This window comes from Prionailurus viverrinus, chromosome B3 (genome assembly GCF_022837055.1).
Source record: "Prionailurus viverrinus isolate Anna chromosome B3, UM_Priviv_1.0, whole genome shotgun sequence".
NCBI lineage: Eukaryota > Metazoa > Chordata > Mammalia > Carnivora > Felidae > Prionailurus > Prionailurus viverrinus.
Genome location: NC_062566.1, coordinates 30,896,848 through 30,922,603, shown reverse-complemented (window position 1 = coordinate 30,922,603; position 25,756 = coordinate 30,896,848). Strand labels below are relative to the sequence as shown.

The 25,756-nt window shown below is 59.7% G+C and overlaps 1 protein-coding gene across 8 annotated transcripts in view; it reads right to left on the bottom strand.

The window, feature by feature from the left end:
- Nucleotides 1-1,736: 1,736 nt before the first annotated feature.
- TLE3 (TLE family member 3, transcriptional corepressor) overlaps nucleotides 1,737-25,756 on the bottom strand; it is a 48,984-nt gene continuing 24,964 nt past the window's right edge. For 2 of the 8 annotated variants that reach the window (XM_047862043.1, XM_047862048.1), the window contains exons 7-20: nucleotides 18,577-18,781; nucleotides 16,972-16,988; nucleotides 13,184-13,303; nucleotides 12,307-12,357; nucleotides 11,496-11,648; nucleotides 10,981-11,122; nucleotides 10,211-10,410; nucleotides 9,423-9,499; nucleotides 8,587-8,836; nucleotides 8,028-8,275; nucleotides 7,062-7,209; nucleotides 5,898-6,048; nucleotides 4,954-5,030; nucleotides 1,737-3,810 (exon numbers count right to left, since the gene is read on the bottom strand). In XM_047862043.1, coding sequence (XP_047717999.1) covers nucleotides 3,703-3,810; nucleotides 4,954-5,030; nucleotides 5,898-6,048; nucleotides 7,062-7,209; nucleotides 8,028-8,275; nucleotides 8,587-8,836; nucleotides 9,423-9,499; nucleotides 10,211-10,410; nucleotides 10,981-11,122; nucleotides 11,496-11,648; nucleotides 12,307-12,357; nucleotides 13,184-13,303; nucleotides 16,972-16,988; nucleotides 18,577-18,781 — 1,947 coding nt within the window. In that variant the 3' untranslated portion in view covers nucleotides 1,737-3,702. The remainder of the gene's footprint in view (nucleotides 3,811-4,953; nucleotides 5,031-5,897; nucleotides 6,049-7,061; nucleotides 7,210-8,027; nucleotides 8,276-8,586; nucleotides 8,837-9,422; nucleotides 9,500-10,210; nucleotides 10,411-10,980; nucleotides 11,123-11,495; nucleotides 11,649-12,306; nucleotides 12,358-13,183; nucleotides 13,304-16,971; nucleotides 16,989-18,576; nucleotides 18,782-25,756) is intronic. The other 6 variants (XM_047862045.1, XM_047862050.1, XM_047862044.1 and 3 more) reach the window with 3 other exon arrangements.

Sequence of the window (25,756 nt, the reverse complement as noted above, 5' to 3'; positions counted from 1 at the left end):
GAGGCGGATTATTTGCTGCAAGCAGGCCCCTCTGCACAGACTAGAATCTGAGCACCTCACAAAGGTGCCAGCAGCAGAGGGGCCCTCAAAATGCAGTTTCAGGGGCCCCTGGGCGGCTCAGTCGGTCAAGCGGACTCTGGCTCAGGTCATGATCTCACGGTCCGTGAGTTCGGGCCCACAGAGCGTCGGGCTCTATGCCAACAGCCTGGAGTCTGCTTCCGACCCCGTGTCTCCCTCTCTCTGCGCCCCTCCCCCACTCGCACTCAGTCTCTTTCTCTCAAAAATAAAATTAAAAAAAAAAAAATGCAGATTCAGCTGCTGCTGGCCTGAGATGCTGGGTTTCCAACAAGCTGGGTGGAAAGCAGAGGGGAGCGGCCGGTGAGGCGGCACGCAGTGTGACAGTCGTCAGGGAAAAGCTTGGAGAGCTGGCAGAAGGGACAGCGGCGGTGACACAGGCAGGAAACAAGGCGCCAGCGGCTGGTGCCCAGGGATGTGTCGCCAGCAGGGCTCACACAAATGAGGGGCTGTGCTGTCCCCCGACCTCAACTGTGAGCGTCCGTGGCTGAGACTCAATCTTGGTCGGCTCTCCATCCTTGACTGTGCCCAGGACGTCTGGGTAGGGCAGTCTTTCAGTCTTGTTCCCCTTTTCAGAAACGGTAGTAACCACCTCTGCCAGGGCAAGACGGGAGGCGAGGATTCTCCGACAGGCGTGTCTCATGGGGCCTGCAGTCCCCAGGCGGGTCCGGGGCACACGCAGAATGTTCTGGCCAGATAGCCCTTGGCTTCAATGCACAGACCTGGGCGAACAAGGTGGGTGAGCTTTTACTAAAGTCCATGCAGCTCCGACGAACATTCCTCCAACCTGCTGGAAGCTTCTCCTCTAGAAGCCCGAGGGCATCCCTCTCCAGCTGGCCCACCCCTCTGTGCCTGCGGTCCGGCTGTCCTTCCTAGGCTAATAAAGACTGTGCTGTATTCTAATTGTAAACTCCTTTTAAAAACCGTTAAGTTCTTCCTTTTTTTGTGTGTGCAGTGACAGCGGGCCGTTGTGATTTATTCGGGACAACAGTGATGGGACGATTGTGACCAAGTACGGGGTTGGAAACCACGCTAGTCCCCAGCTTGAGGAGGAAATCCCAGAGCCCAGGAAGCACCCTCGCCCAGCCCCGCCTCCCTGGGGGCACTGGCCTGCATTTCCTACCCCGGCCCTTCTGCAAACCCTTCCTCTCAAGCCTTCAAACGCCTCTGTGAACCAGACTTCAAGTTCACCGCCCGTAACATCTAACTTGAAGCGTAAGAAGGACGGCGGAGGCTTTCAGCGTCCAGATGGTCCTAGAACCTTGCACGTGAAGATCGTGTTGCATTTTTTGCCCCAAACTTTTGCACTCACCGCTAAGACTTTGGTACAGATCTGTAGTCCTCCCCTAAGGAACTCCGTCCCGCCCCCGTGTGCAGAGGAAACCCCAGCTCCCACCCACCACTCCCTGGTGCTGAGACCCGGGAGGTATGGAACACATGCCCTTTCACTGTCCTGCACGATGGGACTTCCAGGGGTTGGGGACAGCATGTGAAGTGCTCAAAAATGAGAAGAGCCTATGTTCAGGGAGGACAAAGGGCATCACCCAGAACCCAGGGCATGAGGAGGGACGGTGGCCCCCAGTGGCTCTTCTTGGGGAGGACGGACAAACGGGTGGGTAGGGGGTGGGGGGAGGAGGCAATTAAAACACAACAATCAAGCCAACCTTTAAATAGCAACTTTTAAAAATATAAAAACAGCTCGTTACAATGACTTTTCATTTTCTTTTTTTTTCTTCAGGGAATCAGCCTTCTCTACCCCCGCCCTCCCTTGCGGCTGGAGCCTTCACAAGACGGCAGATGAACCAGAGAAAGAGAGAGAAATTCTGTAGGCGGCCCCTCCCCCACCCTCAGAAAGGTACAGGGGGGGCCTCACCAGTCTCCATGGCCCCTGGGACACCCCCCCCCCCCGCCGTCAGGGGAGCTGCTCGCCCAGAGCACGATCACTGAAGACCAGAAGTTTCCACTGGAGCCCCTCCTTCCTTCTCACCAGACAGAATCACACATTATAAAATAATCCATAAAAATGCAATATCAAAATTATCTTCCATATGCTACATCCACGGAGAGCCCACCATCAGGGCTCACATCGGCCTTTACCTTTTCCTTAAGAGACGACGACGAAAAAAAAAAAAAAGACCAAGGGAGGGAGGAAAAAGACCAAACCAAAACAAACCGACAAACCCAAATCCTAATACCTCAGAACATTCTGGTACCAACATGTGGTGCCTGCAGGAGACCACTTGGCTACCTGTCATCTGTTGGGGCTCAAAAGAGAGAGAGACTGCAACCGCGAGAGGTCGCCACAGTGTCGGGATCAGGGTCCCCACCCGAGCCCTGGTCCCCCAGCCCTGCTGTGCTGCCCAGGGTGGGGCTGGGGGAGACGATCCCTTCGGACTCCCAACCCTGCAGGCGGATTACACTTTGCCCCTCTAGGGAGAGAGGAAGGGGTCAGAGGCAGGAAAAGGGGAGAAGGCGTTTTATAAAGGACGTCAATTCTAATTCTTTTTATTCAAATAAAAAAAAAAAAAAAAGCACCCACATCAGTCGCTATTTTTCTCTGGTAGCTCCCTGAGCTGAGTTGCCATATGCTTTCCGCTTTTTGTCCTTTTTAGGTCATGTCCGAAGATCAAGGACCAGGGATGGGGGTCCTTTTGAACCTCCATTTCTCCTCACCGTAACCAAGTGTGCACCAAAGAGAGAGAGCGAGGCAAGAGGGAAAGACAGAGCAAGAAGAGTCGGACCCCTGAGAGAGAGGGAGGCGAGCGCAGGAGGCCACAGAGAATCAGACCTTTGTCGGCCCAGGCTGCCACCAAGCGCGCGCGCGGCCCGGCCACCGCCGGTGGGTCCTGCCGGCCTCGGGCAGCTCCCAAGTCCACGGGGAGGCGCGCTCGGCCCAGGCGGGGGGGTGGGGGGGCCCTTTCCGGTCAGTCTGGTCACCGGCTGCGGCTCCCTTCCTCTACCCCCTCCACTCCCTCTCCGTTTGGCTCCCCCTCCCGGCCTCCCCTTCCCAAATGGGGATGTCCCTTTAAAAAAAAAAAAAAAAAAGCCACCACCACGAGTGGGTTACAAATACAGCAGGCGAAGTACACGGCTAGCGTTTTCGGTGGGAAGGGGCCCCCTCCCCCACTGACCAGTCCAAGATAGAGGAGTCTGTTATTTACATTTTTCACAAAGGTTGTGCGCTGCACAATCGGGAACAGGAGAGTCCCTCCCTCCCCCAGCATAAACACGTGGTCCGCTCCAGTGTCCCCGACCCAGGGCAGGGGGACCGAGCAAAAGAAAGGGAAAGGAAAGATGGAGATTCACGAGGGTGTCCGCGGGGGTGGGGTGGGGGGGGGGGGATGGGGCGCTGGGGCCCCGAGCCTCCAAATCAATCTATTTGTAGCGTCTGCCAGGGTCGCGGAGGGGGAGGAGGAGGGACATCCATCGGAGTCCGTGAGACACGGGAGCCCGTGCCCAGGAGTCCAGACCGTGGCGGGCGCGCCCTCTCGGCCTGCCGGAGCGCAGCCCTGAACCGCTCGGCTGCCCGCCGCCAGCCTCCGCCAGCCTCGGGGCCCCTCGCGGGGTCGCCCTGTCACCGCCGAGTCCGTTTCTCCCAGAGTCTGACAGCCCTGTTAGAGTCCTTGTTTAGTAGATGACCTCATAAACCGTGGCCTTCTTGTCACCAGAGCCCGTTACAATATATTTGTCATCCGCCGAAATGTCACAACTCAAGACAGACGAGGATTCCTTGGACTGGAGGAGGAAGGCAAGGACAGGCGGGAGGGAGGGAAAAAAAGGCAGAAATTCACTTTCTTGGTACTCAGCACGACCGCAGGGCTATCTGCGCGGCACCCCCTCTCCACGGCCCTGGAGCTCCAACCTCGGCGCACCCCGCGGGCCCTCCCAGCGTAGCCCGGAGAGGCACTTCCGGGGACAGATACCCCTCCCCCCCCCCGCCGCCCCCCAGAAAAAGCTCATTAACAGGGCCCAGCACGATCTCGAAGTGGAATGGCTCGAAAGAGAACGCTGGAGCGTGAGCTTCTCCTCTTAGGTTACAGACAGGAAGGAGCACTTCTGAGCAGGGTGTCAGCATTCTGAGAAGTGCTCAGAAGGAGCACTTCGGAGCGGGCCAGAGCCTCAGCCTGCTGAGCTGGGGAGGGGGTCTACACCCAACCTGAAGCGTCCAGCGTGACTGGGGAGACCCTGAACGTTATGCCGGACACCAGACCTTCCCCAGCACGGATCCTGGAGGCGGCTTGACAGCTGGGAGCACGAGAGCACATTGTATGTGTGTGCTGTGTGTGTGTGTATAAGAGTGCGCATGCTGTGCGTGTGAAAGTGTGAGTGAAATGTGTGCTACGTGTGTGTGTGTGTGTGTGTGTGCGTGCTGTGTGTGGGGGCAAGAGTATGTATAATTGAGAGGGCAGTGCATTGGAACCCAGATCTTCAGAAACCAGGAAAAGTCCCTTCCCCCGCTCGTGTCTTTGCGGACCCTTCTTCCTGCCGCACCTCTCTCCTTACACCGAGGTGTCAACATAAAGGACAAAGTCACCTGAACGCCGGCTAACGCTGCTCTGGAAAGAGCTGTCCAGTTTGCTCCACTGCCCGGTGCACATCCTGTGACCGCCCAGCGCAAAGGCCAGAGCCAAGAGCATGACGGGACTCCCCCTGGCTCTAGAGATCCTACGAGAACCCCTGCCTAAAAGCCCTCGCCCTGCAGGGTATGTCCCGCTGCCGTGTCCAAGGCCTTGCCTCCGGGGAACCCATCCGGGACCGCCATCCGGTGGGGGCTGGAAGGGGCCGGGGCAAGTCCTGCGTTGCCTCCCACCGGCCCCATCCCCGTGGGTGGGCCCCAACTCTGGGCAGAATTCCGGGCGCTCGGATGGCGGGCAGTACCTGGAATATGCTGGCTCCGTACGGGGTCCTCCAGGCGTTGAGGAGGTTGTCCTTCCCAGTGCTCACGAACCACTTGCCTACGGGAGGGAGGCAAAGGGGGCGTCAGCTTGTGGCGTGCTGCCCCGGATGGAAGGCAGGACCCACCCCAGACAAGGCTGGCTGCCATGGGAACGCGGCGTGAGGGGCCAACCAGCGCGTGGTTAGACCCTCGGCCGGTGGGGGGCATGCGGTCAGCGAGACCCGTCACCGGCTTACACCCACAGGACACCTTTCTCCGCGGTCAAGGGCGGGCGGGGGGAGCAGCTGGATGGGCAAAGGTAGGATTTGCAGTTAACTCCAGACATCACACTTCCCCCAAAAGATTCTTTTTAAAGCCAGTAGTCGGCTGACCCTTCTCATTTTTACTACGGGAAGGCGGCAGGAAGTACCAGAAATGGCGAGGCCCTGAGGTCTGGAGACCCAGCTGAAGCCAGGGGTCAGCGGGCACTCTTCCTCTGCAGGCCACCCTGCCAGGGCCCTGCCCGTGCTAATGCCAAAGCCACGCAGGGGCCCCAGAGAAAGACCCACTGGGGTTCAGGAAGGATGAGCAGTGTCCAAGGCAGCAAAGCTAGTCGGGCGCGGGGGAAGCAGATGTCCCAGTCCGGGGCCATCGGCCATCGCAGCCCCGCGGTCTCAGCCGCCTGGAGGAAAGGCTCACGAGGCTGTGAGCATTGTTCCTCTGGCCCAGGCCTGCAGGGACTGGCTCTGGCCGGGCGCCATGAGAGCTTGGCACCCTGTGGCAGTATCTGCATCCCCGGGATAAGGATGGGGGGATCGGGGGAGGGACAGTGGTGGCGATCAGGAGGTCCGATTCCAGGACGTGGCTCACTCCAGGGCTCTGACTTTCTATAAGCTTTAGGGGCCCTCCTCTGCGCCGGGCTCCCGGCTCCCCGACCGAGGCTCACCGCAGTAGGCGAACTTGAGGGAGAGCACGCAGCTCTCGTGCAGGTGCAGCTGGTACTTGTCGGGCTTGGTGTGGTGCAGTACCTCTACGTTGCTACTCTCCATGCCCACGGCCAGCCACTCCCCGGTGGGGCAGTAGCCCAGCGAGAAGATCTGCGGGGGGGAGGGGCCAGACTAGGTTCAGCTTCTCTGCCCTCGGGGCCCCAGGGGGCTCCCCAGAGGCCTGCTCAGGGACCCTGAGGGCAGGAGCCCAGCACTCCTGCTCCCATCGCCTCCCCACTTGCGATTTATTTGCGAGGCGGAGCCCCTATCCCTCGGCCCTGGAGTCCCTTTCTATAAAGCAAGGAAGTTGAGGCTCAGAGAGGCTGCTGGACTCCACAAAGTGGTACAGCCAGCATTCCGGCTCCGAATTTCGCTTTCAAAGTGACTCTGTCTCTGGGATTCCCGCCTTGCCTTGAGAAAAAAAGTGAATACACAGGGGCGCCTGGGTGGCTCAGTCGGTTTGGGCGTCTGACTCTTGATTTCGGCTCAGGTCATGATCCAGGGTCATAGGATCGAGCCCCACGTGGGGCTCCACGCCCAGCTTGGGATTCTCTCTCCCCCTCTCCCTGCCCCTCCCCTCTGCTCGTGCGCTCTCTCTCTCTCTCTCTCTCTCAAAAAAAAAAATAAACAAGCATCAACAAGCAAAATTTAAAAATTGAAATAAAACACTAAAATAGTAAATATATATGGTTGAAATATTAAAATAAGTAATACAAGTAACAATGGGAAATTAAGATACCTGGCATTTATAGAGAATTTTCTAGGAGCCAGGCTGTGGCTAGGCTTTCAGAAGAGGGACCACTTTCGCTGCCCACATCAGACCTATGAGGTTGCTACTGCTGTGCTCATCCCATAAGGGACAAGACCAAGGCCAAGGTGCTCAACAAAGTGCTCAAGTGAGAACCAGATCTGAGCAGCTGGGTCAAGGACGTCCAACTCCGAGGCTCTGTCGATTGTATTTTATTGCTGCTTCCTCCAGGAAGCCTTCCAAGGCGGCTCAGGTTGGTCTCAGGTCCATTTGCAACGGTTGCCTGTGAGGGCTCCCTTGTCCCCTGACCCAGCCATTCGGAGCCCGGGAGGGAAGGGAGCGCGCTGTCCTGGGCGAGGGGGAGGAGAGCACACACCTGGGAGGTGAAGTCGTGCTGCTGCAGCTGGCGGCCCTCCCGGAGGTCCCAGGAGCGCACAGTGTTGTCCAGGCCTCCGGTCCACAGCTTGGTGCCGTCGTGGGAGATGTCTATGCAGCTGGCCCCGTCCGTGTGGCCCTGGAACTGCCTATGAAAGCCAAGCGGGGAGAAGGGGAGAGCCACTGAGTGCCAAGCGGGCAGCTATCCGAGGAGGCGGGCCGGCTCTGTCTGTGCAGAAGGGGAAACTGAGGCCCAGAAGGGGGTCTACCATGCACGCATGGTCCTTCGCTGAGCCGCCGGGCTGGGCTTCCGCCTACCCAAGAGTCTCCCCTACAGGTGGGTCCTGGAGACAGGTGCATAACGGCGGGGGGTGGGGGGGGGGCGGGGGGGGGGGGGGGCGGGGGGGGAGAGGCTCCTGCTTCGTTCTTTATCCACGTCCTCCTCCCCCTGCCTGAGCTGTGGGGCTGAGGCCATCAAAGAGCTGAAGCTGTCAGGACCAACAGACACAGCCAGTCCTGCACTGCACTCTTATCTCCGAGGACGGGCTTCACCATGCCCGCTTCACACAGGGGAAACTGAGGCACGGGGTTGCGTGGCTTGCACAAGGTCATAGCGGGGGCAGGATTCACACCCGGCAGCGGCTCCCGAGGCCCCATAAGAACCACCAAGTGACACTGCTCCAACCTTCTGGTCCCGAGGCCTCCTCCTTCCTCAGTTCTCGCCCTCTGCTCACCTCTGCCACTCTGAATCCCCCGTTCCCTGACCTGCTCCAGCTCCCCGCTCCCCGGAGCCTTCCGTGGGGGGGTGGGGGGGGATCCTCTATCCTCTGGCACAAGGCTGTCTGTCCCCTCACCCGCCCTGCCGTGGCCACCCCACGGAGCCTCACAGCACCTCCGACGAGCCCGGTTACGACCGGCGCAAAGCTTCCCGAGGACGAGGCTCCCCTGGTCCGTGCCGCGGCCTCACCTGACCAGGGTCTGGTTGTGCAGGTCCCACACGGCAATGTTCCCGTCGCTGCAGCAGGAGAAGCAGACTTTGGCATCGGGGCTGATGGCCAGGGCGTAGCAGGCGGGAGCCGAGGAGGTCAGCTCGGCCTTGATGCGGGGTGTGGGGGAGGCCAGGTCCCAGATGGTGAGCGTGCTGGCCTCCCCGCCCACGATGAGCGTGCGCCCGTCGGGAAGCAGCTTACAGGAGCGGATGTAGTTGTCCCTGTTCTGGGCAGAGAAGGGACAGTGTCGAGCTCCGTCCGCCTCCCCTCGCCAGGGACCAGAGGGGTCCCGTTCAGCGACGCTGAGCGCCCTTCGCCACCCCTGCTCACGTCCCGCCCTCACTCGCTCACCACCCTTCCATCTTTCAGGCACCTCCTCACGAACCCCAGGAAGCCCGGGATCATCGGCACGTCGGGGACGTTAAAACCGGGGCTTGGGGACGTCAGCCAGCTCGCTCAGTGGCCCGGCCAGTAGAGGGCCGCGCCAGGCTGCCCCTCCGCCCGCTGGCGGAGAGGCCTACGGCCCAGGGTCCTCACCAGGCAGTCCAGCTGGGAGATGGGGCTCTTGCTGCCCGGCTGGCTGATGTCCCAGATCTTCACGCAGCCCTTGCCGCCGGTGTAGACGTGCCGCGTGGGGTTGCTGATGGTCACGGCGCACACCACCTCCCCGTGGCTCAGCGTGTTGATCTGCCGGGCGTGCCGTGGGATGCCGGGGCCCGCCAGGGCGTCGTGGGGGAAGGGCACAGGCTGCATCTGCCCATCGGCGCTCACGTGGAAAGAGTAGGCTCTGAAAGGGAGACGCGGCCCTTCCGTCAACCACCCCGCCCCCCGCCCCGCCCCCATCCTCGGGCGGATGGCACCAGCCCGCACACGCTCCCCCGCTCCCGGGAACCCAGTAACGCCCCCCAACCTCCTTGGTTTGGCTCCACCAGGGTAGGGGATTTACTCAGTATCCCAACCTTGGCTTCCGCTCCTGGTCACATACCCTCAGCTCCAAGCCAGGTCACCAGCACCCCAGCCCCCCACCCCAGCCCTCCCTGTGCCTCAGAATGCCCTCTCCTATCATTTACCAGCTTGGATGTTACCTCCTCCTTTAGAAGCCCCGGAGTAACGGGGGGGGGGGGGGAATAGGTCTGCCCCCCTGCTGATGCAACTCCCCTCTTTTGGTTATGGAGGCCCCCTGGGCTCAAGGGCTCCCGATTCAGCGGGAGCCCCAGGGCTGAGCAGGAGCCATCTCCCGGGCTGCAACCTGGTCTATGAGTGCCTCTAGAGGGGAGACCCTTCCCAAGGGGACGTCTGCCAGGGCAGGGGATAGGGGCGGGGGACGGCGTGCTTTCCCCAAGAAGCATGCGACACACATAGCCAGAGCGTACGGTTTTCCACCAGGAATGGAGGCCAGGCTTGAGGGCAGGCCCGTGGCCCGCATGGGAGGGTGAGGGTCAAAGCCAACCTGAAAGGCAAGACGAGGCCAGCTCTTAGCGAGGGGCGCCGCCACCCATCCCCCTGGCCTCTTCCTTCACCACTTCCGACGTCCTGCCCACACGGCACCGCCCCTTCCCAACCTGGAAGCCAGCCGCGCAGAGCCCGCTCTTTCAGAGGAAACACGGGCCCAGCGGGCCCAAGTGTCTTGTCCAGGACAGTGGCAGGGACAGGGTGACAGTCCAGGCCCACCAACCCTGAGCCGGTGTTCTGGACCCCCCCTCCCCGCCGCTCTCCCGGCTCCACGAGGCACAGTCCCACTCCATTCCCTCCCCTGGCGTCCGACGGGCCCGTCATGAGGACAGGAGGCCATCCCAGAGACGCACTGTCCCCTGAAAAAGCACCCCTCTCTGCTGACCCCAATCTGAACCCATCCTCGGTATAGCAAACGGCCTCATTTACCAAACCCATGCCACGCGGAAGCCACTGGCCTCCTTTGGGGAATCCCATCCCCCCAGGGCCCAGAAAAAGAGGTAATCGCCCCACTTCCCAGATGGAAAAAGACGGCCCTCAGAGGCTGAGCCGCACAAGGTCACGTGATGACTAATGGGCAAAAGGAGGTGGGAACCACGTCTGCTGACCCCAAAGCGTATGTTCCTTCCGCTTTCTAAGAAACAACCCCACCGGCTCCCCACTCCTGGCCCACTTCCACCCCCCAAAAGGAGCCAAAAGGTCTACGTACAGCTCCAAAGCTCACCATTGGCGATCGGCCATAGGCGGCGGCGGCCGCGGCCGCGGCCGCACTCATCTGGGGTGGGATGTTGTGGAGGCCGGCGTAGGCGCTGGGGCTGGTGAGCGAGCCGTTCATCTCGTGGTGGCTCATCATGGCAAAGGGCGCCGCGTAGGAGCTGGTGATGGAGATTGGAGTGCGCAGGGCTGAGGCTGCAAGGAGGAGGAAGTCAGCTGGGGGAGACCCTCAGGGGGAGGGGGCCTCCCCCTCCCCCCTCCGGGACAAAGCTCAGGCCACCAGGCCACCTTGCTTCCTGCATTTCCTGCATTGGAAAGCTGCCAGCTCCAGGCAATCCTCGGGGACTGAACTCCCCCCCCCCAACTGGGATCCTGGTCTTCACGGCCCAAGAAGGTTCAAGCTGAGAGATGCGCCCACCTCTTTTTATAAGGCAGGACTCAAGAGGCCCAGAGAAGGAAGTTTGTTGAGAGTCTCACAGAACTAATGACAGAGGTGGGGCCGGGCCACAGGTAACCCGACCTGTCTGAAGCTCCTCCCACGTGCCGAGTCCAACAGGGGCCCTCCCAGTAAGCCCTGCCGTCAGTGGGGACGCACCCGGCATCAGCACCCGGCATCCGTGTCCTCCTCTGACCTGACGGCGAAGTCCCCCTGGAGGCCCGGGGAGAGCCCCAACTCCCACAGGCTCCCTGGTGCTCTGGCTCCAGCCCCGCCCCGGGGCACACCCCTCCCCTCAAACACGGTCGACCCAGCCTCATCGTGCCTACCCATTATACCTATCGGGTCCATGCCTGGAGGTTTGCCCGGCATCGACCGGAGCCCTGGGGTGGTGCTGGTGCCTGGAGTCGGGGCATCGTTCCTCGGAGTAGGCGTGTTGGACTTGAGCCCAGGGGTAGAGGATTTGTCATTCTGAATAGGGAAGACACGAAGATTCCTTTCTCCCCAGAGCCGGGCCCTTGGAGCTGGCCACGACACCCAGCTGCCCAACAGCCCCTCGATTCTTGCCTCACCATGTGCGGCAGGGACTTGGGGTGACTGGCTGCTCCCATCGTATAGATGCGGCAGCCAAGGCTCAGAAACATTAACTGGCAGCCCGAGGCCCAGCCGGTAAGTGGTAAAGCCAGGACTGGCACCGGGGCCAAACCCCAATCCATGGTCTTCGTACTCCACCCCTCTGCCCTCCAGTGATCACCGCTCCGGCCTCTTTTCCAGAGCCTTTTGCCCCCACCCCCACCTGCCCCAGCCCCCTGCTTCTGGGGTGCCAGTGGCAGGCCCCACATACATGACCAAGGTCTTTGGTCTTGGAGGAGGGTGTGCTGCTGGACGAGGCCACTGAGGCGGGGCTGGTGGGGGCATCCTTCTTCAGGCCTCGGGCCTTGTCCAGCCCATTCTCAGGAGGGGAGTGTGCCGGGCTGACCCGCGGCGTCGCTGGGTCCTACAAGCACAAGCACAGAGATGCATGGAAATCAACAAGCAGCCGGGAGTCCTCCCTGCTCTGGGAATGGGAAGGGAGTGCACCAGCTGTTGGGGAGAGGAGCTTGGCTGGAAGAGACTGGGGGCCTCAAAGTGGGGGCGACTGGTTCTTAACGATCTGGTCTCACCCCTTCATCTCACAGATGGGGAGACAGGGGCCTGCGCGGGGGTGGGGGGTGGTGACCGGCCCAAGATCAAACACAAGTTCAGGACTCATATTTGGGCGGTGGGGTCTCCTGGCCTCGGGTAGGTCGCTCTAGTCCTCGTCCCCTGCCAAAACTGATCCCGAGGGGCTCACGACCCCCTACTCTCGAGATCCCAGGGGTGGTGGGGATAACAGATCTGACCTCGAGGACCTGGCCCTCCCCTGGGATCCTTGGGGCACACCTGCACTGTCCAACCGAGGTTCCCATCCTAAGGAACCCCAGCCACCCGGCAGCAAAGCCCTGTCCTCCTCCTCCTGACCAGCCTGGTGCCCCAGCCCCGGAGGCCTCGGTGCCCTGCTCGGGGCATGTCAGTAATGTCTATGCAGCAGCTGAGACACAGCAGCTCCTAGGCAGGAAAAGGGTAACCTCAAACCACCCCAAGCCGAGCACGCTGCCACCTGGGCCTGTGCTCACCTCATTGGAAACATCCACCACTAGATCATCACTCTTGTCCCCGTCACTGTCCTGCAAGCAAGAGACAAGCCAGTAAGGAGGCCACCCCCGCCACACCCCAGCTGGGGCGTGAACCACCGCCGGTTTCCAGCATCCGGGATCTGAACCTGGGCCAAGCCCCAAAGCCCAGGCTCTTGTCTCCCAGCCCAGCCCCCCAGCCCTGCTCCGGGTCACTCTGCTTCATGCCCACTGGCAGCCTGACCGATACCTGCCGATACCTGTTATGGTATTTCTGAGCCCCCCTCCAACTAGTCTCTCTGGAGCCACATAGCTCCTTGCAGCCGGCTTCATACCCACCATAGAAATGTCTGCTGGTGTGTGTGTGTGTGTGGGGTGGGGGGGTGGTGATCAGCCTCTCGCCCGGAAATGTGGGCGACATATCCAAAGCCACAAGCAGCAAGGTGACCAAGTGGAGCCCAGCACCGCACAGCCCCCTTCTGTCGGTCCCAGCTCTCATGCCACACAGCTTGGCCCGGAGCAGATACCATGACCACGCCGCTCGGTCAAAGTGTGGGGGTGCCAGGCAAGGCTCCCCGGAGCAGACCGAGGATTCTGGGAAGGCCGTGATGGCAGCATGGGGTCGCTGGCCCGGCTGTGGGAGGTGCCCCCGGCTCTCTTCATCCATTCCCTCCTGGCTGTGGTGGCCCATGTGCACAGCGTGTGTGTGTGTGTGTGTGTGTGTGTGTGTGTGGTCTCCACCCCCCCCACACACACACCAGACAACCCAGCCTGTCCCCACCTGTGCCTCTGAGTCACCCACAAGTCAGGCCTGTGTGTTCTCCCACAACCCCAGCTCCCAGCACAGACCCGGTGGTGCCCACTAGGCCCTTAGACGTACGTATCGGCTCAGACTATCCTTCTCCTCTGCTTTCCGCTTCTTGGATTCCATGCTGTAGTCTGCGGAGCCCCGGTGCTTCTCACTGGCCCGGAGGCTTTCCGAGGGCGACACCGAGTTATTCTGGGAACGAGGAGGTTCAGCGTGAACGTTTCGTGCACACCAAGACATTAGCTAAGTGCAGGTGGTTCAAGAGGGCAATGTCCTGCACCAATGGCCAGGCCCTCGAGGTCAGCTCTGTTCCATCGGGGCCTTGCCAGGGAAGCCTTCCCAGCTCTCCAGACTGGGTTCCCCCCCGGGAGAGGCCCGGGGAGCACAATTCCCTTTTGGAGCCATGACGCTGCTAGTAAGTAAACAGGCTCGCACGGAGCTGTCTGCGTTCCGGCCTTCGAGACGGTGCGTTCCGTGAGGGCCGGATCACACCTCTCTCCGTCCACACCCATCCTGGGCCGGCCACGTACATTTGCTCAAAGAAGGGATAAGCCAAGTCTGCACCGAGTCTTGAAAGACGGGTCTCAGCCGACACCCAGGGGCTGTGTGCAATACGTCATCAGCTGAACCCCACTGGAATGGGGGGACTGACCCGGGAGGAGAACGCTGGGCTGCCGACAGGCCTTCTAAGGGTACGTGGGCAACCTGGCATTTTGTGTGAACACCCTACTCCTCCACTGCAGGGCCTCCAGCGACTTCTGAGAAAGAGCAGTGTTTTAAAGAAACAAAAATCGCAACATTGGGAAGCCTTTCCCTCTGAAAGGTGGGAAAAGGTAGGAAAGCAGGTGGAATCATCCTTTCTGTAACGATGGGAATGCAGGGGCCCCAAGGGGTTGGGAAACGTGCCCGAGGTCCCCCACTGGAGGCACCATAAAGGAAACCGAGGCTTCTCAAGCTTGGAAGGGCCTGATCAGTTTTCCCTTCAAACTCCAAGGTGAGAAAGCACAGCTATAGCTTGAAATTCCAGGCCTGGGAAGAGGGCCGATCGGCAAAGCGGGAACAGCACGGGCAGACAGGCCTGGGAACGGAGCTGTCCCAGGGGCGGGAGGGCGTCCCGCAGAGGAAGGGATCCCTCGGGCGGGAGGGCGGGCTCGGGATGCTGCCTGTGGCCACGAGCGGAACCGGTTCTGTGGTTGTCAGCACCAGGCTGGGAAGCAGGGAGGGAGGAGCTAACCAGCAGGGGTACCGGCCAGCAAACCTGTGCCCTTGCCCTCCGGGGGGGCCGGGACAGATTCAATGTCCCTCGAGGGGGCTGCCGAGTTCACTCCTTTCCAAGAGACCCTCCTTCACTCACCACTCACCCACGCTTTTCTGAGCACCCACCCTGGCTCAGGCCTGGGGCTTCGAGGAAGGAGCAAGACTCAGTCCAGCTACAGGCCGGCCCATCCACGGCCCCACGCATCACAGACGCGCAGGCCACACAGGGCCACGCAGGGCCACGGAGGGACCCCCGCTCGGCAGGGAAGGGTATCCCAAGGCGGAGGCCGGGGTGAGCCTCTACCTCACATCTCCCCACTTTTCTGGAGGCCAGTGCCGGCGTTTGGGTTGCGGGGGTGGGGAGTGGCGGAGGGGCGGGGGGCGCGGGGCACGGCGTGGGGACCAGCCACAGAACTTAATTTCCTTTTCCTAAGCCAGTTTCTGGGCAGCCCTTCCCTGCCAAGTTTCTGCCTGAAGCAAATTAAAATGGCAGAGTTATCAAGCCTTGGAAGAAAAAATGGAGGTTATAATGGGACTGCAGCTCAGCCTTCCCCACAGCCGTGCAGGAGCGGCGGCGAGGCGCACACGGCCGCAATTCAATTAGCCGCTGCGAGCGCCGGCAGGAAAATCACCGCCATTTCATTTCATTTCCTCCGACGGCGGCCACCCCGTGCTAAGCAGAATCGCTTCCAGCCCCTCTCCTCTCTCGGGGCGGGCGGGGAGCGGAGCCGAGGGGGGCGTGCGGCGGCTCGTGTTTCTCCTTGCGACCCAGTACGTGGCTCGGAGAACAGCGAGCTCTTTCTTCTCACGCAGTCAGGCTGAAAACCCTCGCTGCTACCGGAGAGAGTCATGTCAGGCATTTAGCGGCATCGATCCAGCCCGCCTCTGGCTGGCAGGCGGCCAAAAAACTAAGTATTTTTTATTGCTTCGGCGAGGCAAGGAAATATGAATGAAGCTACCTCTAATTGGACTCCAGACTAAGCCCTCTGGGACGGCTTCCAGCCCGTCCAGCCGGCCCCCTCCCACCCGGCCGCGGCCCTGTCCTTCCTGCGGGGGCCTCATCTGTTGACAACCTGGTCCGCAAGGGGCCGCACACTTCCTCGGACGCCGCGGCCACAGGCACACGGCCCTACGGCCTCGCCCACCCTGAGTGGGCGCCCGGGCCCCGGGCCGGATGGCGTCTCGATTCGTTCCCACCGGACTCTCCCGGGGCCGGAGCGTGCCCCCTCTGCTCGGAGTGTGCCATGCATGCGTGTGGGTGCTGCAGGGTGAAGAGCTCAGCTCTTGGGGGTCCCCCCGGGGAGCTTCTTTGGGCAGAAAGCTTTCACAGACGGGGGCACAAAGCCAAACGCAAACAGCAATGGGGAGGAGGACAGAGGGCGTCGGGCTTCAAACCCTCGGTTCACACCGCGGGCAGGTGCCTTGTTCACCGGGTCATCTCCTCGATGCCACGTTCTGTGCCGAGGGGGCTTCCTAACCAGGCTGAGAGGCTGGCTGGGCGGGAAGATGCCCGTGTCACAGGTATAGACACTGGCGCCCGGAGAGGCCAAGAGAGCTCCCCGGTGTTGTGTGAAGCCACGACCAGCCCCGAGCCCTGAGGGGTCCAGTCCTATCTAGACAGACCACCTCTGCAAAAACGGCCACCTTTTGGAGGATCAACGCTAAAGCAATCGAGACGGACTTTCAGCTTTAGTTGTTCCTTTCTGAGGTAGCCAGCCGTCACTGGGCCCAAATGTGGACCCAGAGCACAGGGCCCAGTCGCGGGGGGCCGAGAGCACCGTGGCTAATTGGATGGTTTATAAAGTCAGCCGGGAGGAGGGCCGGGAGGGAAGGGGGTCAGAATGGAGGGGCTGCCCGAGGAAGCTGCCGTCTAGATGGTTAGTTAACTGCCTGACCTTCCAAGTCCTACTTAACACGAGGTAATAACCGAAGCCATCCTAACAGATTAGATGGCCCCAGATACAAGGACAGCGATGAGGAATAAAATAGCTTTGCTAATCGCTGCAGGATTTTTTTTTATCCAGACTCCACTGCACTTATTCAGAAGGCTTATTCACTTGAAACAGAACCTCTGAGCCTCAGTGTGATCAGAAAGATTTACAGCAAATCTCAGAGCTGGCAGACACGCAGACAGCCTGGCCCTGATGCCTGCTCGCTAGCACTTTCTTAAACCGAGTTAAAGCCCAGAACAAGGAGAAACCTCAGGCGTTCGGAGGAAGCAAGGAGAATACAGGATCGGGCGGGGGGGGGGGGGGGGGGGGGGGCAGCCAACCTGGGAGGAGGGAAGCAGGACGCAGGACCCCCCCCCCCCACCGCCCAGGGGTTGCCTGTGGGGGGCCCAGTAACTCCACGGGCTGGCCAGCTGACCTCTCTGGTTAATCACCTCTCATAAAAAAGAGAGTTAGAGCTCACTGAAAACTATTCATCTGCCAAATGATGGACAGGAAGGCTGGAGAGATGACAGCTTCCCCAACCGAAGGTCACTCTCAACAGGTGCAACTCCTGTTTCGTAACAACCCCCACCAGGATCCCACGTGGTCCCCTCCTCCTCCCGCATTACCCCCCCTCCCCCCCAGCCCAGATGCCAGCGTGCTGACACTTACCGTGCTGGATTCTCTTTCTTCAGGGACGGAAGAGCCAGACGGGAGGAGGGTCAGGCCCCCCAAGACAAAAAAAAAAAAAAGGGAGAAGGGTCAGTCTCCTGCAGCTGGTTTTTAAGCTTTGCTAATTCACAGGTTTTAAAATGGGCCGCAGGCCTGGCTCTCTGGGTCACCGTGGGTCAGCCAAGGCAGGGCCATGAGGTGACATCTCTCGCTTTGAAAATTAACCGCCCCGATTCCAGTGCTCCCCACTGGCCACCGGTCCCGGGTGGGGCGGGGGCCGTGGCCCTGCTCTCCCTGATGTGCCAAGGAGGGCACCGAGATTCCTGCTCAGCAGTTTTTAAAGTCACAAGGTTTGGAAGAGGATCCTGCTATGCAGGCGACCTAGCGGATCTGGGCGTCGAGACCATCATTGTTTAAAATAAACAAGCAAGTAAATAAAGGAATTGTGGGAGCGGTTTTTGTTGTGTTTCAACTAACACGGTTCTCTCTGTGTCTTTGCACAGCCAGGCACTAGCTCCCCGATTCTCTTCTCTGCTGTGAGGAGACCCGCCTCCTCTCCCAGGTGGGGCATCCTTCTGCAGGGACACACAACCGTGCCTCCGTCCGCTTCCCACAATCTGTTACCACCCTGGCGCCTTGGCCCGGGCCGGACGGGGTGGCGCCCGGGGAGGGCTGGGAAGGCACTGGCCATACGCCCTGGTAAACAGCTAAGAGCAAATCAGACCATGTGTACACCTTCGACTTACACGATTTTCTACATCAATTTCATCTCAATAAAACCGGGAAAAAAACATCCAAGGGCAGAGCGCACGAGGCAGCGGTTTTTGAAAAGGGTCTGCCAGGGAGCTACGATTTTTCCTTTCCCGACAAACTAAGCTCTCCTGAATGAAGCCCGGGCTGGGTGCAGCTGCCGGGGTCCTCACGGTAAGGGCCGGTGAAGGGGGGGCGGGGGGCGGGTTCTCGTTCCAAGTCCTTCCGGTCATCTCCCTCAGTAGTGTGACAGCTACCTCCGCTTAAAGACAGTCTACTAGGGTGCCACTGTGCACCTTGCCCAAGGCACGTGCGCTGGTGAGACATACACGCTAAGTTAAAAGCCGGGGAACCCGGCCCCTGTTCTCGAAGGACTATCGATCTCAGTGAGGACGTAACATTCTCCAGGGGGAGGATACAAGAGGACAGCGACCAAGGGCTCCTTCTTGGGACCCCAGCTCTCCAACTCTCCTGGGAACTGGCAAAAGGCCCCCAGCCCAGACTGGAAGGCACACTTTTGAAGGAATGGGACTGGGGCTGCCCCTTGAAGGATGGGCAGCTTGTAGCTAGGATAACGGGAGGGTGCCTGCACGACAGGTCTCCCAGGGCAGAGCGTGCCGGGACCACGTCAGGCATTGAGGTGGCGGGGGGGGGGGGGGGCTATGCGGGGCCATGCGGGGCGGGGCTCTGGTTGCCACAGACCAGGAATTCAACAGATGGCACCAAAGCTTTTGCTAACTCCTGACCCCTGGGTGACGACGTTTGCCGTGTCCACGCACAGTAGGGCCCGCGGGAACCCCCCCCTCCCCCAGCCCCCAGCCCAGCCCCGCCCCCTGCCCCAGCTCTGGGCCGCACCTCTGTGGTCCAGCTCATGGTGATTCTTCTCGTCCTTCACCGTCAGGTGGGCCTGGCCACCCAGGGCCCCGAGCGCCAGCAGCCCGGAGCTGCTCCCTGTCACCGGGGGGATCCCTGGAGGCTGGAGGCCTGACGGGTGGGGTGGCAGCTGGACCGGGGGGCCGTGCGTGGCGTGGGAGAGGTGCTGGGCCTGGAGCTGCTGTTGCTGTAATGAAGCGGGTGGTGAGCACGGGGGAGCGTGGACGGCGGGGGAGTGCCCTCCAAAACCTTTACCCCCAGCTCGGTCCACACACGCTGTCCGGATGAAGGCAGTCTGTTAATGGACCCGCAACCGAGGCACCAAGATTGGGGTCTTTAAACTCCCCGCCCATCCCCCCCCTCAGTCCCCCAGTTTCAAGACAGAATTTCCCACAGTCCATTTGCGAGCCCGGGATCAATAAAAAGCGCGCGTTTAAAGACCAAGCAGCCCTCGGGGCTCCCGCTCTGTTGAGAAGGATCCATTTTCAAGCTGGCGGTCATGTTTGCTCACGCCTGCACGCCTTCAACAGGAGCAGCCGGTGGCTCCCACCCCGAGCCCGTATCCTGGGAAGCCTCCCTCGTTTCTGAGGAACTCGAGGCTGGCTTACTGAGCCAGGGCAGGCCACAGCAGAAAATCCCCGAGATCAAGAGGAGGGAGCTTGGGGCCAGTGGAATGAGAGCTAATGGCACGGGGACGTCAGGGTGGAGAACGGTTAACAAGGACTTGGGGCTTTGGGACGTGACAGACCAGGTTTCAAATCCCAGCTATCATTTGCCAGGGGGCTTACAAGGGGCTCCCCGCTGTTCTCAAATCTACACCTGCTCATCGGCAACAGCAGTGATAACAATGCCCAGCCAAGGGTTCTGCTCCCTGAAACCCCAGACGTCCCCTGCCCGGACTAGCCTCAGGGTGTTCTCTTTCTAGTCTGCATCCTACGCCCAAGGGACCTGTGTGGGTAGCCTAGTTCCCTCCCCAGCAGCCACTACAAAATGCCCTTTATCTTATCATCCCAAACTTTGCGCCGAGAACCACAGGCACTGTGGGGCGGGCTACACCACGGCCAAATATTTCTGGCGAGTGGCTGGGGCCTTGGATATGCGGATACCCACCTATAAACACCTCTTCTCAGCTAAGCACAAGAGAAGGGAACCAACGTTTACTGAACGCCTGGCACTTTCCAAATCTGATCTCTGACCCTTCCAACCAGGTGGCAAAGGAAGGGTCAGGCCCATTTTACAGAAGGCAAACTGATACTTGGCGGGCTGGGCTGGGCAGCCAGTGGCTTGCCAACTCCAGCCAATAGAGTGCCATCTGGACTCCACTCTGTCAACCGCCGGTCTTATCCAAAGAGTGTTCCTAGGGAGACCCTCAAGGCAAGAAGGGCCAGCGGGGGTGACAAAGAGCAAAAATCTGACCAGCTCGCCTATCAGTATGAACTTGGCTTTCGGGCCCCAGCTGGCAGTCAACAGAACACAGGGGGAAGGTCTATGGTTCTGGTTGGAGGCCTCAAGAGGCAGTAAACGTGAGCAACCGGGGCTTAGGGGCCCTGCTCTTCCCCAACGAAGCTGCAAATGGCAAACCGGGCTCACCCCAAAGTCAATGGCAACCAGAGCCACCGCCACGCTGGTGGCCCCCGAGGGTTTGTTTCTCAGCTCTGCGTGAAAGGCTGGGATCCACTGGTGGTCACATCAGCTGGATCATCTACTGGTACGTGGCTTATGGAAGCTGCTGGTGGGCAGTGGTCCCCAGTGCAGCCTAACCCCAGATGCCGCGAGATGCCAGAGCAGAAACAAAAGCCCAGGGGTCCCCATGCGGAGACCCAACCCGGCCCAGCCCGGTGGCTCGGGCTCTTTTAAAACACGGGAGCTCACAGATGATCTCCCCTGTCTTTCATTTTTAAAGAAATTATCATCGTTAGGCCTTATTACGAGGAAAAAAATGATACATGGTCAGAAAATATTAAAAATGAGTACGGATTTACAAGTTTTTCTTAAAAGATTACCCTTCAATCCCACTCTCTAGAAGATTCCACTCTGAGTCGCTTCAGACTTTCCTTTATGGAGATCTACAAATTGTGACTCTATTCCTAAATAAACAGGCTCTCGCAAACCTCACTACTAGACAACTGGATTTTTAATTTAAGATTGTTAGGCACAAGTCAACACATCCCTTCCAATGGCTACCCACCGTTCCCCGGTGTGGGCCAACGATCCAACTGTATCTACACGCCCAGTTTTAAGAGGAGTCTGCGCCAGCAGCCCTGTGGTTTTAGACCAGTTGCTGGCAGGCCCTTTAATTCTGCCAGCGTTAACTATTTAGTAAAATCCCAGAAAGCAAGGCGTGAGGTATTTAATCCACTTTTTACAGTGCCTGGCCAGTAAGATCGCCGGAGGGAGCGGAGAGGAGAGAAAACGGTTTCAGAGAAGGAGCTGCGTGGGTACAAGGCTGGCTCCTGCCACGAGCAATTCGGTTTCAGGAATTCTTATTCAGGAATAAGAGCTTACGAAGGATCTGTGCTCGGGAGAAGACGCTGAAGAGCTCCAAACACCCTGATTCGTACCTTACCAGGTAAGCTCGGCCCTCTTACCGAAACTTCTAGGCTGCCCGGCCAGTTCAAATACCACCTCCTCTGGAAGTTTCCCCCAGCCTCCTGGTCAGGACGCATGTCTCCCTTCTGAGTTCTAACAGCTCAGACACCAGGGCCAGTGTGGACGTCCTGAAGGGTAGAAGCTGGACGTCCACCTTATCAGCCATGAGACCTTGGATGAGTCAGTGGACCTCTCTGGGCCTCTGTTTGTGGTCTCATCGTGCAAGGACCCCACGCGTCACACTACATGTCAAGGCAAAGTAGGTCCTCGAGAAACGTTAGCAAGAACTATGAATGGATCACAAATACAACCATTTCGTTCGTCTTTATGTGATGCCTGGCAGCTTGGGAGCTCCAGGAAGACAGGGACCTGGTGTTATCCGTCCCCGCACCGCTGAAGGTGCCCGGCAGGTTGGCTCGGGGCACAGTTGCTGGGTAAATAAGTGATAATGTTGGGTAGACATGCAGAAGAAGTCAACCGAGTGGCTCTGTCCGAACGTGACCACCTCCCAGATCCGCGCCTCCTCTCCAAGGCCCACTGAGAGGCAGCTGGGACAGTTTGTGGGGACAAGGAGCACCAGTGGGGTGCCCTGCTTCCTGGAAGCGTAACCCAGTGAGCCAGCGTCAGAAACAAAGGCTACGGTGGCTGCCTGGCGATCTGCCATAGCACGTCAGGCGTCAGTGTCTTCTCTGCGACAGAGGAAAGTATTCTGGAAATCTCCTTTCCTCTGTCGCAGAGATTTCCAGAATACTTCTCATCTTCGAGTACAAAAGCACTCCCTGCACAGCCAGAAAGTCGCGCCAGGTCTCCTCTGCCTGGTTGGAAGGCACGGTCAGCAGTGGTCCAGAAGGTTCCGGGAAGCAGGGACTTCAGGAGCCGACCTCCAAGGCTTCTCTCGCGGGGCCAGGGCAGATGTCAGCACTTGCCGGGCGTAGCCTCTGCTAATGGCAGTCTCGGTGGCAACAGAGAGCGAAACGAAATTCTCTCCCCAACACGGCAGGGGAAGCTGGCTGGCGGTGAGCCACCTGCCTCGCCGTCCCGTGTCGCAGCCCCAGACCCTCTGCAGGCGGGACGGCAGGCAACACTTCTGTCCCCTGTGGCGTGTCCCTGACTTCAGAGGACGATGTGCTGAAATACAGTGCCCCGTGAGTGGAAGGGTGGCGGCTGGGGAGAGAAGGGAATCCAGTCCACCGTCCAAGAAGGGACTGCGCTCACCGCTTTGCTGCAGCCTGTCTCCAGTGTCTACCATTCCTTCCCAGGCCGGGACTTCTCCATCTGGGATGTGAAAGGAAGTTAGCAATCCCCCCTCCACCCCCAGCCCCGAAGAGGGACTCAGCGTCTGGAACCAAGCCCACTCAGGGGTGCTCGTTCACGCCAGAACACGAGCCCGTCACAGAACGCGTCCCGCGGGCTGTAAGCAAATCCCCTGTTCCATACGTGTGTCACGTGCCCGCGCCCTGGGCTCAGAAGGTATGGCCACTTACAGGACAGGCTGACAGGGAAGCTCGTCCTTGTAGAGGATATGTAATTGGATTATGCACATCACGCTTTAATGCCTCTGCTGGCTGATTTAATGCTTCGCTTCTCAGGTTCACGGTTTGGGTTGAACTTAGTGAGGTTGTCTAAGCACCTGCTGAGCCAAGGCCCACGGAGGACGCCCACCAGAGGAAGCACAGAGGCCGAACTGCATTCAACGAACGCTTGGCACCCTCCCGGCATTGCTGGGAGAGCAGCCCTGGGCCTTCCCCCTTCCTTCTAATCGCACACGGCCGGTGGGCCCCAGGGCTCCACGCCGAATTGAGCTTCCGTGCTCCGTGATAGCTTTCAGAGCCCCCAACAACCCTTGTTATCCTATTTCAGAGATGGGGAGGCAAGCAGAGCCAGGACTCCGAGCCAGCGTGCCCTCTCCCCACCGTGCCGCCGGCCCGAAAGAAGCTGATGTATTCTAAAGCACGATCTCTGCACCTTCTTCCTCGTGGAAAATTCAGTCAGCTGAATCCTACACATCTACATCCTGGAGTGAATGCAAAAAACCTCAGGTATGGCTTCCAAATGCCATGTCGTTTGTGACAGGCTACAATCTCCCTCTTCGTCCTCCCCACCGCCCCCCCACCCCCCCCAGCCCCCCCCCCGCCCCGCCCTGCCCCGCTGAAAACAATAAAAAAAGTCAACGCTTTATCACATGCCTCCCACGAATACATTTCCAAAGGAATGTAGACCACGCTGTCAGCGTGCAGATGAACCCCCTCCGCTCGTCAGGTTCCATTACCATGGGCCAGCGCAGAACGTAAAAACAAAACAGAACCACCAACAAAAAAAGGAGTCTGGGAACGGTTGCTAGGTCAGCTCACAGGGTCTTTAATCTGCCTAGGGATGCCTTCTGCAGGATACTGCTCAAGGGACAAAATCCGCTCCCCAACCCCCCGCCCCGTGCTTAGGAATCTTGACCCTTTCACCAATTTGGATCCAAGAAAAAAAGGGCCCGTAACAGAATGGGGTCTACGATAACTGGGTCCTGCCAGGTCCCGGCTGGCACAGAGACATCTTCCGGCCCGTCTTCCCTCGACGATATCTGAGTTCCCTGGAGAGGGGGTGTGCTGAGCCAGCAAGCCTGGGCTCCCTCCTCCGCCCCTCTGTCCCCTTCTCCCTTTACAGCAGCCCGATGTTGGATCCGAGTCTCTCTCGCCAGGAGACCTAGAAATACTCTACTCCGTGCAATAAATCTGCCACGACGGACACCCACCCACGCCAGACACATTGAACTGTCAAGCCAAGACACGGACTCAGAATCCTTCAACTCCATGCCCAAGAGAGCCTCTCACACCGCACTGAGGCAGGCACCTCACAGCACACTTACCTAGCCCGCCTCCGTCTTTTCACAAATGGAGAAACTGAGGCCCGGAGGAACCTTGCCCAAAGCCCCCCTAATTCCCAGACCAGGGGGCCGGGCTACTTCTCCCCCCAGATGGGCAAATCGGACGGCCCCACGGGGGTAGAGCCATTGGGTTGGCCTTCACTGCTGGGCCCAGGACCCCTGGGGGCCCCTGCGCCCCCGCCCTCCCCCTCTACCTCGCCTTCCCCAGTGTGCTCAGCTACCAGCCCGCTCTGCCCTCTCCTCCCTGGCGAGGCGAGCCGCCCCTTCGCCGGAGTGCAGTCAAGCCCGGCTCCCCAGTGCGAGCATGCCGCGGCCGTCCTCAGCCGTCCGTAATTCCTGCCTTGTGACGCTCTGTCAGGCGCAGCGATTAGACGGCCGCCTGCTTAATGACAGGGCGACGGCTGCATTCACTGAGAGCCGGAGAAGCAATTACCTTGAAAATGGGGGTCACAGGCCCCACTCGTTGGCTTTAATTGAATTCCAATATCTGCCTCGAGCTGCCTTGACCTAACTTGTAGCTTCCTAAATACTACTTAAAGGAAGTGGAGCTAATCCAAGCAGCGTTTCTTCCCCAATTTCGCTCTTTTCTTAGAATTTAGGAAAAAAAAAAAAAAAAAAGTTATTTTCCTAAGAGGATTTTCGATGCCAAAGAGGGAGGCGGAAGCGGGGGAGGGGACCCACTGTGGCCCCGGTGCGGGCCGGGAAGGCTCGGCCTGGAGAGGGGACAGGACGCGAGGGGCTGGAAGAGGAGAAATTTCGGAGGGCAGAGCTCACGGTGCACTTCCCGCCCCCGCGTCCCCCGTCTACCACTATCAGCCACCGAGCCGTGAACGGGTCACTGAGACAGAGGCCCCAGGCCCCAGATGGGCTGAGCAGGGGGAGGGGTGACACTCCCGGACACTATGTGACCATCCATGAATCACTTCCCCTCTCTGTAAACCAAGGCCATTGGTTACGCCGGTGGTTCCCCACCGGAGGCCATCCCACGGCCCCCAGGGACATCCGGCAATGTCTGGAGACAGTTTTGGGGGTCACAACTGTGTGTGGGGGCTGCTATGGGCATCCAGTGGGTTTGAAGCCAGCCGTACTGCTCAACGCCTACAGTGCCCAGGACAGGCCCCCCAACAAAGTGTCTGGCCCCAAACTTCACAGGTGTCAGGGCTGAAAAAGCCCCTGCCGGCTGATCTCAGAGAAGACAGCCACTTTACGGTGCTAGGATTTCACCCTCAGAAGCACTGCCTCCCAGCTCCACGGCTGAAGGCACTGACCACTTCCCCACAGTCCCTCTTCCGGACCCTGCTTCTGGCACTGCCAGGGTTTAGACCACGCTCACGCCTCCGCCGGTGCCCTCCCGCAACAGCACTGCGTGACTGCCCCGGGACTGACCCCAGGACACAACCGACACAGGTCCCAGAGGCGGGACGGGAGTGTCGGGAGCTACCAGCATGCTTCTGCCCCTCTGACCCCAGCCTCCCAGCGCTTTCTGGCCCAGGGAGATGGGCTGGTCCACTCCCTCCTTTAACGGATGCAGAAACTGAGGCCTGGGCAGAGGCAGGACCTGCCGAGGTCACACAGGAAAGAACTATGGCTAGAACGCAGGTCTCAGGGTTTCGGCCCCAGGCTGAAAACCCAGGAGTTCTCGTTTATTCCACCAGGCGGACCACCCTGGGGCCTTCGGGTCGGATCCACCTTGAAATA